This window comes from Scyliorhinus torazame, chromosome 1 (genome assembly GCF_047496885.1).
Source record: "Scyliorhinus torazame isolate Kashiwa2021f chromosome 1, sScyTor2.1, whole genome shotgun sequence".
NCBI classification, from domain to species: Eukaryota; Metazoa; Chordata; class Chondrichthyes; order Carcharhiniformes; family Scyliorhinidae; genus Scyliorhinus; species Scyliorhinus torazame.
The window spans coordinates 53,682,378-53,709,705 of NC_092707.1; the positions used below are offsets into that span (position 1 = coordinate 53,682,378).

At 44.3% G+C, this 27,328-nt stretch overlaps 1 protein-coding gene across 1 annotated transcript in view; it reads left to right on the forward strand.

The window, feature by feature from the left end:
• Positions 1 to 2,444: 2,444 nt before the first annotated feature.
• Positions 2,445 to 27,328, forward strand: part of LOC140406342 (ataxin-2-like) — a 195,925-nt gene continuing 171,041 nt past the window's right edge. The window contains 2 exon segments of the mRNA XM_072494465.1: positions 2,445 to 2,833; positions 21,977 to 22,013. Of these exon segments, the coding sequence (XP_072350566.1) occupies positions 2,742 to 2,833; positions 21,977 to 22,013 (129 nt within the window). The 5' untranslated portion in view covers positions 2,445 to 2,741.

The following is a 27,328-nucleotide window of genomic DNA, read 5'->3' on the forward strand; positions in this document are numbered from 1 at the left end:
TACAACAGGATTTTTTTCTGAATAAGTTAAAATATTTTCTGTAATTTTATTTTGTGATTTTTCTATTCAGTATTTATGTAAACATTGTCTATAATTGGCTGGTTAATGAAAAAACATGGCTTCTAAAATAAGTTGTGATAAAACTACATGATTTAATTAAATCATTGTGTGATTATTACTGGTTCAGACTGATGACGCTAAGCTAGCAACCCAGATATCATAAATTCAAAGTGCCAAATGAGAAAATGAATTCAATGGACTGTAATTTATGGTTAGTAGTTAAGAAAGATTGCTATGATAGATGCTAGATTGTACTGACAGCCCAACTGGTGATTTGTTAATATCCTTTAAAAAAACCTTTTTGACAACTCCAAACCAAAAAACAAAATACTGTGTATGCTGGAAATACTATAAACATTGAGTAGGTCAGATAGTATCAGAGGTAGTGTTTCAGATCAATGACATTTATTCAATTTAAGATGGCATGGCAACTCTCTGAGAGCTCTCACAGACCCTCTTCATACATCTCCTATAACCGTACTAATCACTTAACACTAACCTTTCTTTTTATTTACCTTGTGTTGCCCTATTATGTATTTTCTTTTCATGTACTAGAACATAGAACATACAGTGCAGAAGGAGGCCATTCGGTCCATTAAGTCTGCACCGACCCACTTCCACCCTATCCCGTAACCCAATAACCCTTCCTAACCTTTTTGGTCACTAAGGACAATTTATCATGGCCAATCCACCTAATCTGCACTTCTTTGGACTGTGGGAGGAAACCAGAGCACCCAGAGGAAACCCACGCATACATGGAGAGAACATGCAGACTCTGCACAGACAGTGACCCAGCGGGCAATCGAACCGGGGACCCTGGCGTTGTGAAGCCACAGTGCTACCCACTTGTGCTACCTTGCTGCCCACAAAATGATTTGTTTGAGCAGCGCACAGAAAAATATTTTTCACTGTACATCTGGTACACGTGACAATAAACAAATTCAAATCCAATCAGAATGGTCAGTTAGTACACCTGGGCTATACATGACTAACCATGTGATGGATTTTTATGTACTGATCTGGCCTTGCAAGCCATTCAGTTGCATGAAAGCAACCCTGCTGCTGCCCCCTCTAGTAACTAGCAGTGGGCAATAAATGCAGCCTTGTTGGCATTGCCAGCCTCATCCTGAGAACAATTCATTTAACATTTTCTTGGGGGGGGGGGGGGGGGGGGGGAGGGCGCAATTTAATTGGATGATTTTGCATAGATAATAGTTCCTGGATTTACACTTTTCAAGCTATTCCAATGTAACAAATCAGCATGACAAACTAGTTATTTAAACCATGTATCGTATGACAAAAGTGAAGTGTTTTGAGACAACCTGCGTTTGTGAGAGGTGCTATTTAAATGCAGTGGTTTTAAAATCAGAGGTCACCCGGCGAAGCCCGGCTGCGCCTCCCGCTGGGCTGGGTCACGGGCGGAGAGGTGCGTCGTTCACAATATGAGTGTTGGCACTTCCACCACTTTATTAATGAGGGCAGAGGCTGGCTGCCGGCCTCGCGGAGCACACCCCCTCCCACGGCCCCCGGCGGCCCAGGCGGAGCACACCCCCTCCCGCGGCCCAGGCGGAGCACACCCCCTCCCGCGGCCCAGGCAGAGCACAGCCCCTCCCGCGGCCCAGGCAGAGCACACCCCCTCCCACGGCCCCCGCCCCCCCCCCCCGGCGGCCCAGGCGGAGCACACCCCCTCCCGCGGCCCAGGCGGAGCACACCCCCTCCCGCGGCCCAGGCGGAGCACACCCCCTCCCGCGGCCCCCGCCCCGCGGCCCAGGCAGAGCACAGCCCCTCCCGCGGCCCCCGCCCCGCGGCCCAGGCGGAGCACAGCCCCTCCCGCGGCCCAGGCGGAGCACACCCCCTCCCGCGGCCCCCGCCCCGCGGCCCAGGCAGAGCACAGCCCCTCCCGCGGCCCAGGCGGAGCACACCCCGCCCCGCGGCCCCCGCCCCGCGGCCCAGGCGGAGCACACACCCTCCCGCGGCCCCCGCCCCGCGGCCCAGGCAGAGCACACCCCCTCCCGCGGCCCAGGCAGAGCACACCCCCTCCCGTGACCCCCCCCGCGGCCGCCTCTGCCGCACTCAGCCCCCAAGCAAAAAAATAAACCTCCGCCCTCGCCGGCTAGGCCAAAGGTCAGGAAGAATGGGCGGTGAGGCCGAAGACAAGGATGACAGCAGTGCATTTAAAACGCCCCCGCAAGTCACTAACGGAACATGGCCTGCCCTCCCTTTTCTCCAAGCGATGGGCTGGTGGGGGCAGGGTGGGCTCGGCCTACTTTGCGCGGCGAGTCACTCAGCCGGCGGGGTGTGTGAACGCGCCGGTGGTGGGTGCGCGCGCGCGCCGCACAGGCGTGCCCGGATCTTGTTTCTCCGCCCCCCCCTTCCCCCACACAGCCTCCGCTCTTCTCCCCCCCTCCCCCCACTCTCTCGCCCGTTCGCCGTGTTGTGGCGGCGGCTGAAGATTTGCGATAGCAACGGTGACTGACTGACTGACCGGAGGCCGCCGAGTTGGGCAGCAGCAGGCAGGCGGTCGGTCGCGCACGTCTTGTTTCCTACCCTCCCCCGAAACGACTTCCTCGGAGGTGTGGCGGCGGCGGGGGATAGGTTTTAATTCGTGCCGTGGATGCCGGGCCGGACCCACTCTGGTTAAGGGATTTGAAGTGAGTCGAAGCGGCAGCGTCAGCACCACCATGTCCATGAAGCAGCCCAACAGCCGAAAGCCCGGCATCGGTGCTGGTGGAGCTGGCACTGGAGCAGGAGGAGGGAGGCAGTCTGGCGGCAGGTAATAAACAGGCCCCGCACCCCCATTTCCCCATTAGCCGTCCAACCTTCGAGCCCAGGCGGCCTTCTGTCACCGCCGGCCCACCGTTACTCTTCAACATGCCGGGCCGGCGTTACCGAGAAACGCACCAACTTCAGCTCGGGCCTCCCGCTCGGGCCTAATCTTCCAGCGGGTCTGGTGCCAAATGGGGACGCGGCCTTGCAGACGAACATGGACTGGGCCCAGGCTGCCAGAGGGCCCATAAAGTATCTGTTGTAGACAGGCGACTTTTAAAATAAAACATTGAAGAGATTTAGATTGGCACATTACAGAACGAGGGTGCATTCCTTTAGATAAATAATAATAATTCCCCAGGTAGTACATTGCAGGCAGCCAATGTTCAAAGTTTCCAAGACGACTTAATCTTCAGTCGCAGAAAAGGTGAAATAAAAAAAAAACACTTGCTCTGTGATAAATTACTCGCCACAAATATTCAAAAGACATACAAATTAAAATTCTGGACATTAATCACGTTGGCTTTACTTAAAACCAAGATCAGACTGGGAATTTGAAAGTGGCTTGCACGTCAATAATGGAGAGTTATACTGTGACATTCAAATCAGAACAGGCGCATGTAAGACAACGCTGTTGTATATTACATAAAGATTTAAATCATTGTAATGTTTTGGTGAGATCGACTGTCTTATGCAGGTGGAAGGAAATTAAACTTTTTATTTTGTACCTTGTGGTAATGGGATTTGTGCTGTACATTTTATGACATTGTAGTGTATATACAATGTGAACGTTTTCCAGAACATTGTAAAATTAACTCTGTTTATGCTTTAACATAGTTAAAACGTGTACAGAAGACATATGTTTTACACTGTTCTGAAAAATAAATTGATGTGTGCTTCAGCCCTTGTGTTGCAACAGTTGGTGACTTGGCATCTCAATCATGTTTACATTAGTTTTGGTTTCCATATTGCTGAATGAGTGTTTTATATTAACTATGATATAACACATTGACCTAAATAAGTTGCTGCACCTCAAAAATAGTTATCTTGTTAAGTGCTTAAAATATTTTGCGAAAGTTGCGAGTATTTTGTTTCATTACAGTTTTGATATTATACCCAAACAATTTTAAACATGTTGTTAAATTTGTGTTTGCGTTTTAATATACGACCAGTTTGGTGAACATGTTGAGCTTTGAAAACTTTATTGCTTGTGTTGTCATTTATTCATTCATCGCTTTTGTGAATATGATGAGTTTACCATGTCAGGAAGAATGGGTTTTCAGTTATAAGTGTCAAAACAAGTGTAAGTATTGCTTCTTAAAACTCATCAAAAACTCTTGGCGCTGTTGAAAGAACATTCATTGAAAGGATGTAATGTAAATGGTTCAGCTTCAAAGAATTCAATTGGAAGATTTTAGGTAATGCTTTCACAAGATGTCAAGTCTGAATTTAAGTTAGGGACCTATGAACGAATAGAACTTTGTAATAACTTTAACTTGTACAGTAATTTTTCTTTTATGTATGTGGTTTAGTATTGATTACCTGGTAATGTAAATAGGTGCCTGATTTGACACCAGGACAGGGGTCAGTTAGCTCAGTTGCCTGGACAGCTAGTTTGTAATGCGGAGGGACGCCAGTAGCCAATTCCTGTACTGATTGAGATTTGTCTGTGCCTTCTCAACCTTTCCCCTCACCTGAAAAGTGGACACCCACTAGTCTCTCTCTCTCTCTCTCTCTCTCTCTCTCTCTCTCTCTCTCTCTCCTCTCTCTCTCTATCACTTATGGTCCTCTGAGACTTTGGCGATTTTAATTCATTCACAATTCCGATTTAATCTTCAGGTCTCCTTTTTGATTTGCTTCCAACATGTCCTCTGGCCACTGTAGTTTGAAAACTAAGGCCTTAATTCTCATTATGAGCCTTTTGGAGCTGTCCAAGTTGGATGTATTGTCCAGACAAACACTTGGTAAATCATTGCTTATACAGTTTTTTTCCGTAGGAATTCTTGTGCTTAGCCAGGAACAAATTGATTAAGAAAAAAACTTAAATTTATAATGGTGCTTTTCACAGTTCCAGGATGTCTAAAGCACCTTATTGTCAATGTGCAATACTTCAATTGTAGTCACTGTAATGTAAGCAAATTGGCTGTACGTGAATAGCAAAATAAGACCAATGACCAAATGATCTGTTTTAATGATATTGCTTGAAACACATATTATTGGCCAGGATACTGGAGAGCTTCCCCGCTGAACCATTGGATTTTGTTTGCATCCTTCATTGAGAGCAGATGAGTTTCAGTTTAACATCTGGAGAAAAAGATGGCAATTTCAGTGATTCAACTCCGCTGCACTGAAGTCAGTTTAGATTGTGCTCAAATCTCTAGCAGGACATGAACTCATGATTTTCTGATGGAGAAGTAATTGAGCAAAGGCTACCACCAGTCGTTTCTTGCTAATTTCCAATGCAGACCCTTTTTTGCGCTCACGTGCTTTTCAGATTGTAACCCCATTACTATGACCCTACAGGTTGAATGAATATGCAAAGTTATTCCAGGTAGGTCCTTTCAGACAACAGAAAGAAGATTTTAATCCTATTTGACTGAGTTGAAATGGAAAGTATGTAAAAGGACAGTTTAATAATGCACTTTGGCATGCAGTCCTTGTGCATGTTTTGTTTGAGTTGAGTGTGCACAAGCAACTGTTTTGTTCACTTATATTCCTGATCCCGTACCAGCCTCCCCGAACAGGTGCCGGAATGTGGCGACTAGGGGCTTTTCACAGTAACTTCATTTGAAGCCTACTTGTGACAATAAGCGATTTTCCTTTAATTTTCCAAGCATAACGGATTCTCCAGTTTGAAAGTAAACAAACAGAGCAAGGGTATACTTTATAATGTGTGCTGGAGTTGGAATTGTTTTCTGCTAGCCACACAGATTAGGAACTTATGGCTAATGTTGGGTATCCTGGTCTTTCTGGCTAGCAGGCGAGAATGCCAGTAGTATGCATTTGTAAAATCTGCTCTGTTATGGCTCTGGCCAAATGTCTGGCATAATATTTCACCCTGTAATCTATTTTTCAATGAGCAGTGAAAGTTTCTGAATTGTAGAGCTGCTGCTCAGGTTATGTTTCTTCAGCAGTAGTTTCAAAAATTACATTTTTTAAATTCGCTCCCTTTTCTGCAACCTTCTGAGTAGAAGTAATTAATTTCCTGCAATGCAAGCAACTATTTTTCTTTGGTTGTAAAGCTCTGTGGGACATAGAAGCCATGAAAAGCACTATATAAATGCAGATTTTTCTTTTGAACATTTTGGTGCTTGTAAAGCTATGGTTTGAGTCTAGATTTCAACATGGCTATGCTGAAAAGGCGAGGACAAAGCTCACATAGTAATTAGATCAGATCAGTGATTAGAAATGGGAAATGTTCATGGTGGTTGGAATAATTTAATTTTTGGCAGTGGTTGGTGAAGGAAAGGCCGGGGAGACGTGGAAGAAAATGGAAAAGATGGTTCTTGTATCCTTTGTATTTCTCTTGCATTTTCAATAAGGGTTCTATGTGAAGCTACCCAATGGCCAATCATGTATAGTGGACCGTGCCATATTGCTTCATGCATCGCTGAACTGTGGCCAGCTTTGGCAAGTGGTATCTGAACCTACGGTGAATGTGTTGGCATCTTGGCTTCACGCTACGTGATCAGTATTCACTGAATGGCACATTAATCCAGAGATCGCCAATACGGTTAGTATCAGGGCCTTGAAGAAATGCGGTTGCAATTCTCAGGAGACAACGTCGAGGCACAGGATACTCCTTACACCCACCATGCACTTGATGACCTTTAGAATTGTAGCCCAGAAAAATGCTAACTGTGCTCTAGGATTCATGCAGAAGATATGGAAGTAAATTTGATGTGTCTTCTGAGCAACCTCTCCAACACCCATCTCTTTTCTCGGCCCTCTAGTCTATATTTGGCATTTCTACTTTTGTCCCGAATATATTCTGTTCTTCAGTGTAGCTCTGTATTTGGGAGAGTGTATATGAAAGATGCAAGAGGCCTGTTTTTATTTTTCTTACCACCCCACCCCTGAATGACCAACAGTAATACAGTACAGTATGAGCATTCATTGCTGAATGGCAGGTGGACAGCATGGTGGTGGTGGTGGTGGTGGAGGAAGCTGTTAAAGGATGAAATCCCAGAAAAAGTATATTTCATTATCAGCATTGATCACAGGATTCGTGCAATTACTGTTAAAGGTTTAATTCTACTCTGGCATCTCACTTCAGATAGTAGAGAAGGCAGTGGCATAGTGATATTGTCGTGGACGTAATCCCAGAGACCCAGGGAAATGCTCTGGGGACCCGGGTTTGAATCGCACCAAGGCAGATGGTAAAATTTGAATTCAGTAAACATCTGGAATTAACAGTCTTAACAATAACCATGAAACAGTTGTCAATTGTCGTCAAAACCCATCTGGTTCGCAAATGTTCTTTAGGGAAGGGAATCTATCATTCTTACCTGGTTTGGCTTGACTCTTACATGCCCTCAGGGATGGGCAATAAATGCTGGCACAGCTAGCGATGCCCACAGCCCATGAACAAACAAAAAGAAATTACTACTTTCTACTCGAGTTTTCTGTGTTGCCCATCCTATAGTTTGTTGAAGGAGGTAAAAATCTTGAGTTCTTTCCCTCCATCTGCAACATTAGTCACTGACCAAATTAGTTGGTTACTGCAAAGTGTCATCTTTAATTATGTAATCCTTAATTATGGTGGACTCTGATTAAAAAGCAAGCTTGCAAAAAATGACAAATTAATGGTAGGAACTGAATTTTGATAGACATTGACTGCTCTATAAATCCTGTGAAGTATACACAGAAAACTGTCTATTGTAGATAGATGGCATCAGGGCTTGTCGAGCAATAGAAGATAATTTGTCCAACTTACCATTTGCCACAAGCACAGCTGGAAAATCGGTTATCTAACTTGCAGATGTTGACATTGTTCTTCCTCTTCCCTGCTTTGGTTCTACATCAAACTATTAAAGGAGTAGTGATGTTGGTGCAAACATTTGTGTTAATTTAATAAAACTTAATTTCCACTTATATTCAAAGTTTTAGCTTTAGTAGGACATTTAAACCCACTGAGCTCAGATTTTAACCAGTATTTGCTAAGTTTTAGCCCTTTGGTGACATTAGTTTTGGAATATTAGTGCAACAAAAAAGTTACAAGTATGTGATATCTTCACTTTCAAAAGAAAAAACTCGCTAAAACCTGTGTTAGTGCAAATCAATCAAAATAATTCTTCTCTTCACCTGAACCACTGCAATATGTGATAATCTAGCAGCTGCTCCAGGTGGTGCCGTTGCAGGCAGTTTTGAGTATTTTTTAATTAACATGAATCTGGGGGGAAAGTGGGTGGCCTGGAGTTCTCCCCCCCCCCCCCCCCCCCAATCAAATCATCCACAGGAATAAGGAATTTCAAGTGCAACTTATGTCCAGTGCAAGTGTAGTTTAAAAAAAAATTAAGTTGGAAGCTAGCCGCAACTTCAGATTCAATTAATAACCAAAACGAGTTTCTGCTAATTGTCATTCTCAGGCCTTCAAGCACACTCTTAAAATTATGCTTTTTTTACTCAAGACTCTTAATAGACGCCTTTTTAAAGGTAGTGCAGTGGTTAGCACTGTTGCCTCACAGCGCCAAGGACCCGAGTTTGGTTACTGTCCGTGTGGAGTTTACACATTCTCTCGTGTCTGTGTGGGTCTCACCCCCACGACCCAAAGATGTGCAGGGAAGGTAGATTGGTCAGCTAAAATTGCCCCTTAATTGAAAAAATTAAAAAATAGACATGTTTTTAAAAAATGATAAATATTTTATTTACTGTGATTCTGTGTAGTTTTTTTGTCACTTTTAATTATTTAAAATTGGGTTACTCTCAAATAGTGGACTCATTAAAAATGCTTATTTTTTGTGATAAACCATTTTCGGCTACATTAATAAAATAACATCACTATCCACTGATTCATGGAAGGTTATATTCTGTGATATGCAAATAATTGAGTGAAAACTTGAGCAAAAGAAACCTCACTTCTGAAAACTAGCATAATTTTGAACACAATTTATGCCCAAAACACAAACTTGGCTTGCATTTTGTTTAACAAGATGTTTCCAAATTTGCAAATGTTTGGCAACTATTCACAATGATTTAAATATTTTCATTGTACAGTACTTTTGGTTTACTTTTAATGGTGTCAGTTATTTTATTGTTAAGATTTTATTGAGTTTCAAACTTTTCTGCATTGGGGGCATGCTGAGTGTTGACACTTGAGGAGCCCTGACATATGCAAAACACTTGGGACTTCCTGTACTAACTTCCAAAAGAAAATGTAATGTACCCAAAGGATAACAGTGCTGTATAACAAAAAATGATATTTGTTATAGTACAAAGCAGCAATTCACTGAACCAGCTAGATTTATGGAAATTATCTGCTATTATATCAATTATAGTTTCCACATTGAACCTGTTTACATTGCACATTTTTATTAGGGATTTATAAATTACCAGCAAGCCAACAGTTTTTCAATAGTCTGTGAATTGCTGAGAATGCTGTTTGTAATTCTCTGTATGAGGAAAGGTATGAGATGCACATCTGGTTGTCTACCACCCTCAGCTACTTGAATTGTGTGAGCGGTAGGTTGCAGGGGGTGCGGGTGGTACTGGTAAATGTATATGCCCCGAACTGGGATGATGCCGGATTTATGAAACGCATGCTGGGTCGGATTCCTGACCTGGAGGTAGGAAGCTTGATAATGGGAGGGGGGGATTTCAACACGGTGCTGGACCCAGCACTAGATCGCTCTAGGTCCAAGACGGGTAAGAGGCCGGCTGCGGCCAAGGTGCTTAGGGGGTTTATGGACTAGATGGGGGGAGTGTATCCATGGAGGTTTGTCAGGCCCCTGGCCAGGGAATTTTCATTCTTTTCCCACGTCCATAGAGCCTACCCCCGGATAGATTTTTTTATTTTGAGTAGAGCGCTAATCCCGAAAGTGGAGGGAACGGAGTATTCGGCCATAGCCATCTCAGACCACGCCCCGCACTGGGTGGAGCTGGAGTTAGGAAAGGAGAGGGACCAGCGTCCGCTGTGGTGTCTTGATGTGGGATTATTAGCGGATGAGGTGTGCGGGCGGGTGCAAGGGTGCATTGAAAGATATTTGGAGGCCAGTGACAATGGGGAGGTGCAGGTGGGGGTGGTCTGGGAGGCGCTGAAGGCGGTGGTCAGGGGAGAGTTAATCTCCATCAGGGCCCACAGGGAGAAGAGAGACGGGGGGGAGAAGAAGAGGTTGGTGGGGGAGATCTTAAGGGTGGACAGGAGATATTCAGAGCCCCCCGAGGAGGGACTACTCCGGGAGCGGCGGAACCTCCAGACGGAGTTCGACCTGTTGACCACAGGGAAAGCAGAGGCACAGTGGAGGAAAGCGCAGGGGTCGACGTATGAGTATGGGGAGAAGGCGAGTCGGATGCTGGCACACCAGCTTCGTAAGAGGGAGGCAGCGAGGGAGATAGGTGGAGTTAAGGATAGCGGGGGGAATATGGTGCGGAGTGCGGTGAGAATAAACGAGGTATTTAGGGACTTCTATGGGGATCTGTACAGATCTGAGCCCCCAGTGGGGGAAGAGGGGACGTGACAATTTTGGATCAGCTGAGGTTCCCGAGGATGGAGGAGGAGGAGGTAGCTGGTTTGGGGGCGCCGATTGGGCTGGAGGAGCTGGTTAAAGGATTGGGGAACATGCAGGTGGGGAAGACCCCGGGGCCAGATGGGCTCCCTGTCGAGTTTTACAGGAAATACGTGGACCTGCTAGGCCTGTTGCTAGTGAGGACTTTCAATAAGGCAAACGAGGGGGGGACCTTGCCCCCGACAATGTCCATGGCGCTGATCTCTCTGATCCTGAAGCGGGACAAGGACCCACTGCAATGTGGGTCGTATAGACCGATCTCGCTCCTCAATGTGGATGCTAAGTTGCTGGCAAAAGTGCTGGCTACGAGAATTGAGGACTGTGTCCCGGGGGTGATTCATGAGGACCGGACGGGATTTGTAAAGGGCAGGCAGCTAAACAGCACTGTGCGGAGGCTCCTCAATGCGATTATGATGCCCTCGGTGGAGGGAAAAGCGGAGGTAGTGGCAGCTATGGACGCAGAGAAGGCCTTCGACCGGGTGGAGTGGGAGTATCTTTGGGAAATGCTGCGGAGGTTTGGGTTCGGGGAGGGGTTCATCAGCTGGGTCAGGTTATATAGAGCCCCGGTGGCGAGTGTGGCTACGAATCGGCGGAGGTCGGAGTACTTTCGGCTATACCAAGGGACGAGGCAGGGGTGCCCCCTGTCCCCCTTGTTGTTTGCATTGGCAATTGAGCCTCTGGCCATGGCACTAAGGGAGTCCAGGAAATGGAGGGGACTGGAACATCGGGTGTCGCTATATGCGGACGACCTGTTGCTGTATGTGGCAGATCCAGTGGAGTGGATGGCAGAGGTCATGCGGATCCTAAGGGAGTTTGGGGACTTCTCGGGGTATAAGCTCAGCGTAGGGAAAAGTGAGCTCTTTGTGGTGCATCCAGGGGACCAGGGAAAGGGGATAGACGACCTACCATTGAAGAGGGCGGAAAGGAGCTTTCGGTACTTGGGGATCCAGGTGGCTGGGAGTTGGGGGGCCCTGCACAAGCTCAATTTGACGCGGTTGGTGGAGCAGATGGAGGAGGATTTCAAAAGATGGGATATGCTGCCACTCTCGCTAGCGGGCAGGGTTTAGTCGGTTAAAATGATGGTCCTCCGTAGGTTTCTCTTTGTGTTCCAATGCCTTCCCATTATGATTCCCAAGGCCTTTTTCAAACGGGTAGGTAGGAGCATCATGGGTTTTGTGTGGGCAAATAAGACCCCGAGGGTAAAGAGGGTGCTTCTGGAGCGTAGTAGGGACAGGGGAGGGCTGGCTCTGCCGAAGTTGTGCGGCTATTATTGGGCTGCCAATGTAGCGATGATCCGTAAGTGGGTAATGGAGGGAGAGGGGGCAGCGTGGAAGAGGTTGGAGATGGCATCCTGTGTGGGCACGAGCCTGAGGGCGCTGGCGATGGCACCGCTGCCGCTCTCGCCGACAGGGTGCACCACGAGTCCGGTGGTAGCGGCGACGTTGAAGATCTGGGGGCAGTGGAGACGACACAGGGGCGAGGTGTGCCTCGGTTGGTCCCCGATTCGGGAGAACCATCGGTTTGTCCCGGGAAGGATGGGTGGGGGGGTTTCGGAGCTGGCATCGGCAGGCATTAGAAGAATGGGGGACCTGTTTATAGATGGGATGTTTGCGAGCCTAGGGGCGCTGGAGGAGAAGTTTGGGTTACCCCCGGGGAATGCTTTCAAGTATATGCAAGTGAGGGCGTTTGTGAGGGGACAGGTGAGGGAATTCACCCTGCTCACGGCACAGGGGACTCAGGACAGGGTGATTTCGGGTGTATGGGTGGGAGAAGGCAGGGTTTCGGCGATCTACCAGGAGCTGAAAGAGGAGGAGGTGGTCTCGGTAGAGGAGGTAAAGGGCAAGTGGGAGGAGGAGCTTGGGGAGGAGATAGATGAGGGTCTGTGGGCTGATGCCCTGGGTAGGGTTAATTCTTCCTCCTCTTGCGCCAGGCTCAGCCTAATACAATTCAAGGTTACTCACAGAGCGCATATGACAGGGGTGAGGTTGAGTAGGTTCTTTGGGGTGGAGGACAGATGTGGGAGGTGCTCGGGAAGCCCGGCGAATCACATCCACATGTTCTGGTCGTGCCCGGCACTGGATGGGTTTTGGAGGGGTTTCGCGAGGACTATGTCCAAGGTGGTGAAAGTCCAGGTCAAGCCGAGTTGGGTACCTTTGAATGTCATATGGGGGGGGTTACTGTATATGGGAGAAACCCAATGTATCAGTTTTGTATAATTTTTGACTGTTGTGTTTGTGTTTCTTTTTGTTATGGGTGGGGGTTTGTTAAAAATTTTGTTGGAAAATTTGAATAAACATTTTTTAAAAAACTACTTGAATTGTGATGCTTTGGATTTCATTGTTTTTGCTTCTCGGGCGTCTTAATTACATTTGAGGATACATATGTGGAATTGAAAGTTTTTATTGCTTTGTTGCTCTCCATGGTGACTGTCTGCATAAGGCAGACCAGGCTGTCTATTTATCAGATGAGGAATTTATGAACATAAAATACAACTGAGCACCATTGCCTTCACCCACGAGCGACCCCATGATCCAAAATGAGGGAAACATTTAGGGAGGATAAAAATCAAAGAGGTTCTCTTTTGATCCTTGATCAAAATTTACACTTCATGGGGATGGTGAGATATCCTATGCAAAGCTTGTTTTCCCTTAGTAAACTGCAGTATTGATCATGGCTAGTGTTTTGTTCACCAGCATTTTGAGCATTTGCAGGGAATCTATACTGACTTCGTGAGCTGGCAACTTGTTGCCGAGGTGGTTGATCCTCTGCAATAAGGAAAACCTTTTGATATTTAACTTGATTTTATATTTCTGTGTCTGTCTACTATTAACTCAATCTTACTTGATCCATTTAACTCAACCAGTTAGCTTATATGAGCAGAGTCTAATCCTTTTATTTAGAAAATCTCAATCAAGTCTCATCATCTGTAAAATAAAAAGACCCAACTTTCTGATCCAATTACGGTAACAAAAGCCTTATCCTATGTATCTTTCTGTTAGCTCTCCTCTGAACCTTTTCAGGAAGCTTCTTCGGGGCTCCCTATCATTTAGCACATAAGTCAGCCAAAATTGGGCAAGGTATACTTTGACCTGGTCAAAGAATAATAATACTTGGAATCAGCATTTTCCCCCATCCAGCTTAATGCTTTTCTTTCTTTATTGTGTCTTTGAGGTATACATCCACCGATTTGAGTAATTGTGAACATGCAGTTTCTGTTTGTCTTTTATGCCACCTTAATTTCAAAGGGAAAATTAGTACTGGTCTTTAACAGGCTGACAATGTAGGTCTTGAATGTTTGTGCCTCGCTGTTCCACTATACAGGTCATAGGAACATAGCTAGACCATTCCATTAAATCATAGCTGATCTATGCCTCAACACCACGTACTAACTAACTGCCTATAGACCCAAATCAGTAGGTACCCATACTAAAAATCTATCAACCTCAGTATTAAGATGTAGTTGATCCAGCATCCACGGACGGCACATTGGGAAAGAGCTCCAGATTTTTACTGCCCTCTTGTGGATTTTACTGATTTTCCTCCTGATAGATTTAGTTACGATTTTTAAAAAGAAATTTAAAGTACCTAATTTTTTTTAAGGGACTATTCAACCTGACTAATCCACCTATCTTTGGATTGTGGGAGTGAGACCCATATAGACACGGAGAATGTGCAAACTCCACACGGACAGTGACCCAGGGCCAGGATCGAACCCGGATCCTTGGTGCCGTGAGACAGCAGTGCTAACCACTGCGCCACCGTGCTGCCCTTTAGTTATGATTTTAAGATTGTCCTCTTGTTCTGAATTCCCTGAGCTGAGGAGATAAAATCTATTTACCTGTCCAATTAAACTACGTTGGCATTTTAAATTCCTCAATTAGACCACCCCTCCATCTTCTATACTCCAGTTACAACTCCAAATATTTGCAATCTGTTCTTACAATTTAACCAAGTCCTTGTATCATTCTGTTGTATGTATCCGCGTTGCACCTTTTCCAAGGCCAATAAATCTTTCCTGAACTAGCTCTGTGAAAGTTCAATACAATGTAAAGCACTTTATCATAGATATGCAATCCGTAGTTACTGAATATTACCCGTTGGCAATAGATCATGCAAGCACAGGGCAATATTATAAAAAATTCTGTTTTGCCTTTGTTTTTATTTAATGCTAAATATAATTTTCAGGCAGAGCCATAGTCACTGGTGTTTAGGAGTACTATACGTGCAACTCGTGCAAATCCCAATAGAAAGTGACCACTGCTCACTCAGACCACTCAAACCACGATGCTTCATGCATACGATCCCATTTTGGTTCATAGGCAGTGTACTTGCTGAAGGAAGCTGGTGTTTGCGTTGAACGTCATTGCCCAGTCCATCACACGAACCTGCCTCCCATCCATTGACTCCATCTACACCTCCCGCTGCCTGGGGAAAGCGGGCAGCATAATCAAAGACCCCTCCCATCGGCTTACTCAGGGCAGCACAGTAGCATTGTGGATAGCACAAATGCTTCACAGCTCCAGGGTCTCAGGTTCGATTCCGGCTTGGGGCACTGTCTGTGCGGAGTCTGCACATCCTCCCCGTGTGTGCGTGGGTTTCCTCCGGGTGCTCCGGTTTCCTCCCACAGTCCAAAGATGTGCGGGTTAGGTGGATTGGCCATGCTAAATTGCCCAAAGTGTCCAAAATTGCCCTTAGTGTTGGGTGGGGTTACTGGGTTATGGGGATAGGGTGGAGGTGTAGACCTTGGGTAGGGTGCTCTTTCCAAGAGCCGGTGCAGACTCGATGGGCCGAATGGCCTCCTTCTGCACTGTAAATTCTATGAAATACTCACTCTTCCATCGGGCAGGAGATACAAAGGTCTAAGAACACTCATGAACAGACTCAAAAACAGCTTCATCCCCACTGTTACAAGACTCCTAAATGACCCTCTTATGGACTGACCTCACTAACACGACACCCCTGTATGCTTCACCAAATGCTGGTGTTATGTAGTTACGTTGTGTACCTTGTGTTGCCCTATTTTGCATTTTCTTTTATTTCTTTTTCTTTTCATGTACTTAATGATCTGTGAGCTGCTCGCAAAAAAAATACTTTTCACTGTACTTTCGTACACGTGACAATAAACAAAATCCAATCCATTTGTGTGAAATATTTTGTGAAGTAATCTGAATCACCATAGTTCTTGGTTGAGCAGGAATTAAGCAATCAATGTCTAATCAACTTTTTTTTTTTTTTTGCATGTACCCATTTGCCAAGAAATAATGCCATCAGGAATTGATTGTTTATATCTACAAATGTTCACATCCAAGTGTGAGAGCATCTGTCTATATATTGGCAGAAAATTAAAAGGAAGGACTGTAGAAAGAGGAAAAATCAACCGTGGATATCTAAGGAAATAAGGGAGAATATCAAATTGAAGGAAAAAGCATACAAAGTGGCAAAGATTAGTGGGAGACTAGCGGATTGGGAAATCTTTAGGGGGCAACAGAAAGCTACTAAAAAAGCTATAAAGAAGAGTTAGATAGATTATGAGAGTAAACTTGCTCAGAATATAAAAACAGATAGTAAAGGTTTCTACAAATATATAAAACAAAAAAGTGCGATTAAGGTAAATATTGGTCCTTTAGAGGATGAGAAGGGAGATTTATTAATGAGAGACGAGGAAATGGCTGAGGAACTGAACAGGTTTTTTGGGTCGGTATTCACAGTGGAAGACACAAATAACATGCCAGTGACTGATGGAAATGAGGCTATGACAGGTGAGGACCTTGAGAGGATTGTTATCACCAAGGAGGTAGTGATGGGCAAGCTAATGAGGCTAAAGGTAGACAAGTCTCCTGGCCCTGATGGAATGCATCCCAGGGTACTAAAAGATGGCTAGGGAAATTGCAAATGCACTAGTGATAATTTACCAAAATTCACTAGACTCTGGGGTGGTCCCGGCGGAAGGACAATAGCAAACATGACACCACTGTTTTAAAAAGGAGGTATGCAGAAAGCGGGTAATTATTGGCCAGTTAGCTTTGTTAGTAGGGAAGATGCTGGAATCTATCATCAAGGAAGAAATAATGAGGCATCTGGGTGGAAATTGTCCCATTGGACAGACGCAACATGGGTTCATAAAGGGCATATCGTGCCTAACTGATTTAATGGAATTTTATGATGGCATTACCAGTGCGATAGATAACGGCGAGCCAATGGATGTGGTATATCTGGATTTCCAGAAAGCTTTTGACAAGGTGCCACACAAAAGGTTGTTGCATAAGATAAGGATGCATGGTGTTAAGGGTAAAGTAGTAGCCTGGATAGAGGATTGGTTAATTAATAGAAAGCAAAGAGTGGGGATTAATGGGTGTTTCTCTGGTTGGCAATCAGTAGCTAGTGGTGTCCCTCCCCGCGGGATCAGTGTTGGGCCCACAATTGTTCACAATTTATATAGACTATTTGGAGTTGGGGACCAAGTACAATGTGTCCAAATTTGCAGACAACACTAAGATGAGTGGTAAAGCAAAAAGTGCAGAGGATACCGGAAGTCTGCAGAGGGATTTAGATAGGTTAAGTGAATGGGCTCGGGTCTGGCAGATGGAATACAATGTTGACAAATGTGAGGTTATCCATTTTGGTAGGAATAACAGCATAAGGGATTATTATTTAAATGATAAAATATTAACACATGCTGCTGTGCAGAGGGACCTGGGTGTCCTAGTGTATGAGTCGCAAAAAGTTGGTTTACAGGTGCAACAGATGATTAAGAAGGCAAATGGAGTTTTCTTCATTGCTAGAGGGATGGAGTTTAAGACTAGGGAGGTTATGCTGCAACTGCATAACGTGTTAGTGTTAGTGAGGCCACACCTAGAGTATTGTGTTCAGTTTTGGTCTTTTCTGAGAAAGGATGTACTGGTGCTAGAGGGTGTGCAGAGGAGATTCACTTGGTTAATCCCAGAGTTAAGGGGGTTGGATTACGAGGAGAGGTTGAGTAATCTGGGACTGTACTCGTTGGAATTTAGAAGGATGCGGGGGGGATCTTATAGAAACATATAAAATTATGAAAGGAATAGATAGGTTAGATGTGGGAGGTTGTTTCCACTGGCGGATAAAATCAGAACTAAGGTGCATAGCCTCAAAATATGGGGAAGTAGATTTAGGACTGAGCTCAGGAAGAACTTCTTCACCCAAAGGGTTGTGAATCTATGGAATTCCCTGCCTAGTGAAGCAGTTGAGGCTGTTAATTTGAATGTTATCAAGATAAAGATAGATAGTTTTTTGAAGAATAAAGGGTTATGGTGTTCGTGTGGGAAAGTGGAGCTGAGTCCACAAAAGATCAGCCATGATCTCATTGAATGGCGGAGCAGGCTCAACGGGCCAGATGGCCTGCTCATGCTCCTAGTTCTTATGTTCTTAAAATGAAAATCTAAAAAGATTCCTCAACTTACTCAAAGTCAAATTTATTTTGAATTGTCTCTGGTGTTTTTCCTAATGTCTAGTACTGTTACAGGGCTCATCTGCCAGGGCTGCTCAGCCCTAGATAAACCCCATCATGATGTCAATTAAGCCAGTCTGGTCACAATCTTGGTGTCACAATGATACCAAGATGAGCTTCTGAGCTTATATTCATGTCATCACAAAGACTGCCTATTTCCACCTCCGTAACCTCTCATCTGTTTCAGCTTATATGATGCTGAAACCCTCATCACTTTGTTACCTCTAGACTCGACTATTCCAACATATTCCTGGCTGGTTTCCACATTCTACCCTCCATAAACTTGAGGTCAGCCAAAATTCTTTTGCTTTTGTCTTAACTCCCAGCAAGTCCTGTTTTCATATCCCCTATCACACACATATATATATATTTCTGGAACCTACCTTTTCATTCACCTGAGGAAGGAGCAGTGCTCCAAAAGCTAGTGATTCAAAACAAACCTGTTGTACTTTATTATTTGTGTTTTTCAACACCTCTAAGCCAAGTGACTAAAATGAGCAAGACCACAACCTGACTGACTAAAGATTCAGGTAACAACTAGTACCATGGATGCTGGCCTGCATTATTCAATGTCCTCCACAATATGTTATCCTATTTGTTGGTTTTGTCACTTGACTGGCTCATTATCTATAGCATGTAGAGGCATCCAAGGCCATATCTTACAGCACTCCCTCCCAGGGGTGTAATAATAGAACCCTGATGGCGCTGTCATTCAGATGAAACATTAACTGAGCCTTGCTCCCTCAGGTGAACGTAGAAGATCCCAGAATAGAATTTCAAAGAGGAACATGGAAAAGTTACCCCTTTGTCCTGACCAATATTTATGTCTCAGTCACCCCTGGATAGATTACCAGGTTGTTATCACATTGCTGAATGTGGAAGCTTGCTGTGTGAAATTGATTGGCAACGATTCCTACATTACATAATAAAAGCAAATGGCAAAGCTTTGACAAAGGGTCATCTGGACTCGAAAAGTTAGCTCTTTTCTCTCCCTACAGATGCTGCCAGACTTGTGGAGATTTTCCAGCATTTTCTCTTTGGTTTCCTACAGTGCAACAGGGACGACACCTCAAAAAATACTTAATTGGCTGTAAAGTGCCTTGAGACGTCCTGTGGTTGTGAAAGACGTTACATAGATACAAGTCTGTAGCCATTCCTCTCGCTCTCCCTTACTTCTCATCCCCTCTGGCACATGCTGCACCTTCTGCTTTAAAAAAAACCCCACACGTTTTAATTGAATGTCCGAAAATCCTAAAATGATGTTTATTTGATTTAAAATGTCTAGAACCCCCCCCCAACTCCAACCAACATCCTTGAGGTAACCGTTGACCGGCAGTATAAATAATATTACTATGAGAGCAGTGAGTGACTCAGCTCCTGAATCTCCAAAAACCTATGCTAGGTGAATAGTTAAGGCTGTGATGGAATCGACTCCACTTGACTGCATGAGTGCAGCTTCAGCAACACTTGGAATTGTACACTATCCAGGAAATGCAGGACATTTGATCGGCACTCCCTCCAACAATGGTGCACAGTGGCAGCAGTGTGTATGATCTACAAGATGCACTGCAGCAATTTGGCAGGGCTGCTTTGCCAGCATCTTCCAAACCTGTAACCTCTACCTTCTAGAACAAGAACAGATTAATGGCAGCACAATCACTTTCAAGTTCCCCTCCAAGTCAGACTGTCCTGGCTTGGAACTACATTGTTGTTCCTTCGCCATTGCGGAGTAAAAATCCTGGACTCCCTTCCTAACTGCACCATTTGGACTGCAGTAGTGCACACAGATGGCTCAACTCCCCCTTCTCCAGGGCAATTAGCGATGGACAGTAAATTTTGGCCTTGCCAGCCATTCCACATCCCACTTACAAATGTGAAACAATTAGCAGCTATTTGGTTAGGCATGGTGAAGAACAGCACATGGATGAGAAAATAACTGACATCTGCTTAGTACCTCCCTACAGCACAGCTGATAGTGAATTTTTGATGTCATGGGGATTGAACCATGACAAACTTCTATTTTAAATCTTACCAGAGCAAAATCTGGTCATAACGTAAATAGGAGCAGGGGTTGCCTAGAGCTCCACCATTCAATACAATCAAAGCAAATTTCCTGCCTCAACTCCCCTTCCCTACCCATCCCCATATCTCTTGAGACCAATCTCAATTTTGAATATACTCTGGAATATCCATGGAGCAGAATTAAAAGTAAAAAAATAATTTGCTATGGTTCTGTATAATTTCTTAATGTATTAACTTGATGCAAAATTCTAGTGCTGTATCGAAATATCAGTCTGGGTTCTGCCACGATCACTTTGCATGTGACCTCTTTACAGTTGTGGCCCAAGTATTGATGTGGGCTAAATCCCAGAGTTGGAGGGTGATTGCCTTTGACTTTAAGGCAGTATTCAACTGAGCATGGCATAAAGGATCTCCAGTAAAATTGAGGTAAACGGGATCAGAGGGAAAACTCTGCAGTGACTAGAGTTGTACCTGGTACAAGATAAGGTAGCTGTGGTTGTTGGAGAGGCTAACTGTCTTGGGATATTGCTGCAGGAGTGTACCCTGGGCCAAATTATTTTCAGCTGCTTCATTAATGACCTTGCCAGGGCAGACATTTGCTGATGAAATGCTTTGTGTTCAGCCTAATTCACAATTCCTCAGAAAATGAAGCAGTCTATGGCCGTATGTAGAAGGTCTAAACAAAACCCATGCGTGGGTTAAGTGGCAAGTAACATGTGTGTCACAGTGCCAAGTAATCACCATCTCGATAAAAAATTTTTTAAAAATGCGTTGAATCATCTCCCAATGACATTCAATGGCATTACCATTGTCAAATCTGTCACAATCAACACCCTGGGGGTCACCAGTACCAGAGGCTTAACTAGACCAATCACAAAGAAACAAATGTGCCTAGTGCAGGTGAGCTCCTGTCTGAAAGTGAAAAAGAGGAAAGCTGGAATATTGCAAAGAAAAGGAAAGCTGGAGTTGTCTCACCTGTCCCTTTACCTCCTCTCTCCTCACCGTCCAAGGCCCCAAACACCACTTCCAGGTGAAGGAGTGATTCACAGATACGACTTCCAATTTAGTTTACTGTATTTGCTGCTCACAATGTGGTCTCCGCTACACTGGGGAGACGAAACGCAGATTGAGTGACTACTTTGCTGAACTTATCCGTTCAGTCCGCAAGCATGAATCACTTCTGGTGGTGTTATTTTAATTCTCCACCTTGCTGGCATCTCTATCCTTGGCCTGTTGCACTTTACTTTACCAGTGGAGCAGCACCTCATCTTTCAATTTGGACATCACAACCTTTTGGTCTCAACATTGCGTTCAACAATTTCAGACCCTAAACTCTGACCCCTATTTTATTTTATTTTTTTTGCATGTTTCAGTTTTTCTGTTTTTGCTTTCAGACAGTAGCACACCTGTGCTAGGCACATCTTTTGTTCTTTTCGTAACAGCATTACACTGCAGTGGTTTCAAGAAGACGGCTCTTTACCAAGTTCCTTTGGGCAACTGCAGATGGACAATATATGCTGGCAATGTCAGCAATGCCCATATTTTGCAAATGAATAATATAAAAAAGTAACCTAATGTAAGGTGATGGGCTGGATGCTGCAGGGTTAGAGCAAGAGCAGTGTTCTTAATTAGTATTGAAATGCAAACCGTTTAATTCAAACCAGTGTAATTGATGAGGATGGCTGTTCTCGCTATCATCTTATTCATGACTTCAGATTTATGAAAAATCTTTTCAGAATAGTAGTCTTATTTATTATGATGTGCACAGCCCTTTCCTGAAGTAAAACATTTCATATTGTTGTGAAAGTGATGAGATCTGATATTTGAACTTCATTCAGATCTTGTTTGAAGCCATTTTAGAATATTATTATACTGCCTTGCTCATGCTTTTGAACCTAACATGAATGTAATAATGTTGTTCCAGAGGACGCAGCAGTGGAAAAGGACCTCCACAGTCTACTGTAAGTACAAAACTTTATATATACACACGCGTTTTATTACATTTTAGTAATTTTTTCTCTAGTTGCTAAACATGAGCAGTTTTTAATGAGCTGCATGGTAAAAATATTTAATATTGAATTATAACTTGCATAGCAACACATTTGTCATAGATAATAATTGGAGTTAAAAGCATGACTTTTCTATGATAAAACAGTCTTCAAGGAAGTACGTTTTTATTGTGTCTGGTTGTCTCCTTCGCTTACGTTGCCCTGTGCAATGACAAATCTGTCTTCTAGAATCCAGCAGAGGGCATTATTCCTGAATGAGTAATATTCTTTTTCCAGTTTAGAAGCCAGCCCAGGAATATTTAAAGAAAACATAAAAACATATTTTCACAAGATTTTTCCCATTGCTGTGCATTTTGTAATGTAAAAGCACTGAAAGCTTTCATTAATCTTCATCAGCAAAGCAATCATTAAAAGCCACACTCTGCCCCTTATCAATTTTACCTCCTATTCAGTTTTGGACCTGGCTAAAAATGAGTTTAGGTAATATATTGTTAGCAAACTAATTCTGAAGTCCTGACATTTACATCCAGCTGAAGGTCAGGAACAATTATGCTACCTGCTCATTTTTTTGGTCCAAGTTTGTAGTTGCTCTTGCTCTCTGCCAAGCCTAGTTGACAAGATCTGTACAGGTAAACAACTGTAGAAACATCACTGCTGCCCTGTGCAGTTCAGCCTATTACTGCCTTTCCTTTGGCAGTAATGTTTAGATAGGAATTTTGCTTGAGATTCTAATGGAAACTACTCTAGGTGGTATTTGGGACTCCATAAGGAGAGTGCCCTCTTTCACTGTACAGAAGTACAGTGAGAGATAAAGACAAATATAATGTTATTACAAAATTCCCATCTTGCTGGCATAAATGCTCTTTAAACATTCAGTGCGTTTGATGCACTTTGTTTATGTACTCATCAGTTTCTTGACCTGAAAGTTTCAGTTTCCAATACAGATTCCCCTTTTAATAACTTCAGCGGTTTCTCAGGTTTAATATACTGGAATGACTAAAGTACTGATGTTGTTATGATTAGAGAATTACATTTTAGGCAGCATGGCAATAAGGCAACTACTCATGAACTAAACCAGGTACTATGAAATGTTTACTGGAAGTACTCTTGGGGGAAGAAAGGGCAATTCTTTACAAAGAAAGCTTTTTTAAAGCAGACATCTGAAGTTCACCTGGAAATTGAGCATGAAATTAAGCACAAGTAGTCCAGGTAAAAGGAGGAAAGGGAACTTGGTTGAGATTGTGAAGGAGTTTGGAAGTGTTTGATCAAATAGACATCTCTTAACATGTTTCTGTTCATGGGTATGGGGTGGTGACTCCAAACTGAAGGTCATAAATATAAGATAGCCACTAAAACCAAAAATCAAAAAAATAAATTTAATTAAATCAAAAAGGGCGACAGTACAAGGTACAGTGACTGAGGGGAGCTCAGTGAATAGGACCAGGAATACTAAAAGAAATAAAACGGGAAGTGAAAACATTAATGGTAAGCGACGCGCGCGGCAGGTTGTTACAGGAAGATATGGGTTCGACGACAAGGAAAATTAGGAGAAAGGTTAAGAGGAACTATAACTTAGGAGAGGTTACTGATCGAGGTGTTAAGATTAAGAACAGAGGTAAAAAAGCCAACATAAGTGTACTTTACCTGAATGCTCGTAGTATTCGGAATAAGGTAAATGAGTTGATGGCGCAAATCATCGTGAATGACTATGATTTAGTGGCCATTACTGAAACATGGTTAAAGGATGGTCACGACTGGGAGTTAAATATCCGAGGGTATCAAACTTTTCGGAAGGACAGAGTGGATGGTAAGGGAGGTGGTGTAGCTCTGTTATTTAAGGATGACATCCAGGCAACAGTAAGGGATGACATCGGTGCTATGGAGGATAAGGTTGAATCCATTTGGGTGGAAATCAGGAATAGTAAGGCGAAAAAGTCACTGATAGGAGTAATCTATAGGCCACCAAATAGTAACATTATGGTGGGGCAGGCAATAAACAAAGAAATAACAGATGCATGTAGAAATGGTACAGCAGTTATCATGGGGGATTTTAATCTCCATGTTGATTGGTTTAACCAGGTCGGTCAAGGCAGCCTTGAGGAGGAGTTTATAGAATGTATCCGCGATAGTTTCCTCGAACAGTATGTAATGGAACCTACGAGGGAACAAGCGGTCCTAGATCTGGTCCTGTGTAATGAGACAGGATTGATTCAGGATCTCATAGTTAGGGATCCTCTCGGAAGGAGCGATCACAATATGGTGGAATTTAAAATACAGATGGAGGGTGAGAAGGTAAAATCAAGCACTAGTGTTTTGTGCTTAAACAAAGGAGATTACAATGGGATGAGAGAAGAACTAGCTAAGGTAGACTGGGAGCAAAGACTTTATGGTGAAACAGTTGAGGAACAGTGGAGAACCTTCCAAATGATTTTTCACAGTGCCCAGCAAAGGTTTATACCAACAAAAAGGAAGGACGGTAAAAAGAGGGAAAATCGACCATGGATATCTTAAGTAAATAAGGGAGAGTATCAAATTGAAGGAAAAAACATACAAAGTAGCAAAGATCAGTGGGAGACTAGAGGACTGGGAAATCTTTAGGGGGCAACAGAAAACTACTAAAAAAGCTATAAAGAAGAGTAAGATAGATTATGAGAGTAAACTTGCTCAGAATATAAAAACAGATAGTAAAAGTTTCTACAAATACATAAAACAAAAAAGAGTGGCTAAGGTAAATATTGGTCCTTTAGAGGATGAGAAGGGAGATTTAATAATGGGAGATGAGGAAATGGCTGAGGAACTGAACAGGTTTTTTGGGTTGGTCTTCACAGTGGAAGACACAAATAACATGCCAGTGACTGATGGAAATGAGGCTATGACAGGTGAGGACCTTGAGAGGATTGATATCACCAAGGAGGTAGTGATGGGCAAGCTAATGGGGCTAAAGGTAGATAAGTCTCCTGGCCCTGATGGAATGCATCCCAGAGTGCTAAAAGAGATGGCTAGGGAAATTGCAAATGCTCTAGTGATAATTTACCAAAATTCACTAGACTCTGGGGTGGTCCCGGCGGATTGGAGATTAGCAAACGTGACACCACTGTTTAAAAAAGGAGGTAGGCAGAAAGCGGGTAATTATAGGCCAGTGAGCTTAACTTCGGTAGTAGGGAAGATGCTGGAATCTATCATCAAGGAAGAAATAGCGAGGCATCTGAATGGAAATTGTCCCATTGGACAGACTCAGCATGGGTTCGTAAAGGGCAGGTCGTGCCTAACTAATTTAGTGGAATTTTTTGAGGACATTAACAGTGCGGTAGATAACGGGGAGCCAATGGATGTGGTATATCTGGATTTCCAGAAAGCCTTTGACAAGGTGCCACACAAAAGGTTGTTGCATAAGATAAAGATGCATGGCATTAAGGGGAAAGTAGTAGCATGGATAGAGGATTGGTTAATTAATAGAAAGCAAAGAGTGGGGATTAATGGGTGTTTCTCTGGTTGGCACTCAGTAGCTAGTGGTGTCCCTCAGGGATCAGTGTTGGGCCCACAACTGTTCACAATTTACATAGATGATTTGGAGTTGGGGACCAAGGGCGATGTGTCCAAGTTTGCAGACGACACTAAGATAAGTGATAAAGCAAAAAGTGCAGAGGATACTGGAAGTCTGCAGAGGGATTTGGATAGGTTAAGTGAATGGGCTAGGGTCTGGCAGATGGAATACAATGTTGACAAATGTGAGGTTATCCATTTTGGTAGGAATAACAGCAAAAGGGATTATTATTTAAATGATAAAATATTAAAACATGCTGCTGTGCAGAGAGACCTGGGTGTGCTAGTGCATGAATCGCAGAAAGTAGGTTTCCAGGTGCAACAGGTGATTAAGAAGGCAAATGGAATTTTGTCCTTCATTGCTAGAGGGATGGAGTTTAAGACTAGGGAGGTTCTGCTGCAATTGTATAAGGTGTTAGTGAGGCCACACCTGGAGTATTGTGTTCAGTTTTGGTCTCCTTACTTGAGAAAGGACGTACTGGCACTGGAGGGTGTGCAGAGGAGATTCACTAGGTTAATCCCAGAGCTGAAGGGGTTAGATTACGAGGAGAGGTTGAGTAGACTGGGACTGTACTCGTTGGAATTTAGAAGGATGAGGGGGGATCTTATAGAAACATATAAGATTATGAAGGGAATAGATAGGATAGATGCGGGCAGGTTGTTTCCACTGGCGGGTGAAAGCACAACTAGGGGGCATAGCCTCAAAATAAGGGGAAGTAGATTTAGGTCTGAGTTTAGGAGGAACTTCTTCACCCAAAGGGTTGTGAATCTATGGAATTCCTTGCCCAGTGAAGCAGTAGAGGCTCCTTCATTAAATGTTTTTAAGATAAAGATAGTTTTTTGAAGAATAAAGGGATTAAGGGTTATGGTGCTCGGGCCGGAAAGCGGAGCTGAGTCCACAAAAGATCAGCCATGATCTCATTGAATGGTGGAGCAGGCTCGAGGGGCCAGATGGCCTACTGCTGCTCCTAGTTCTTATGGTAAATTCAGAAGAAACTTTGAGAGCACGAGGCAGCCGGAGTTGTGATGCTGAGCCTAGAATTCGAGGCAACCGGAGAGGCAGGGCTGGGTCCAGAGCGCAAGGTGGCCGGAGCGGTGGGGCTGAGTCCAGAACACGAGGCAACCGGAGCGGTGGCGCTGAGCCCAGAGGAGCGCGCGGCGACTGGAGTGGTGGTGCTGAGCCCAGAGCGCGAAGCAGCCGGAGCGGCGGTGTTTAGCCCAGAGCACGGGGCGGCTGGAGCGGTGGTGCTGATCCAAGAGCGTGAGGCAGCCGGAGTGGCTTTGCTGAGCCCAGAGCACGAGGCGCCCAGAGCGTGAGGCAGCTGGATCGGCGGTGTTGAGCCCAGAGCACGAGGCGCCCAGACTTTTGAGGCAGCCAGAGCGGCGGTGTTGAGCCCAGAGCACGAGGCGCCCAGAGCGCGAGGCAGCCGGAGCGGCGGTGTTGAACCCAGAGCGCGAGACAGCCGGAGTTAAGAGCGCAAGGCAGCTGGATTGAGTGCGAGGAAACAATAAGGAACAAGGCAAAAACATACAGCTGTCACTCTCATATGTCAGCCACCCACTACAATTTCAAATACTGGATGCCTGAAAATGAAGTTGAGAAGCAGAAATACAAAATTTGTTTAACGTGTAGGAACAACAAACAACTGATGGCTTTCGGTCGCGGCATGCAGAGGGACGTCACACGTTGGGTGGCTCCTGCTCGAGGAGTATTTTGGGGAATC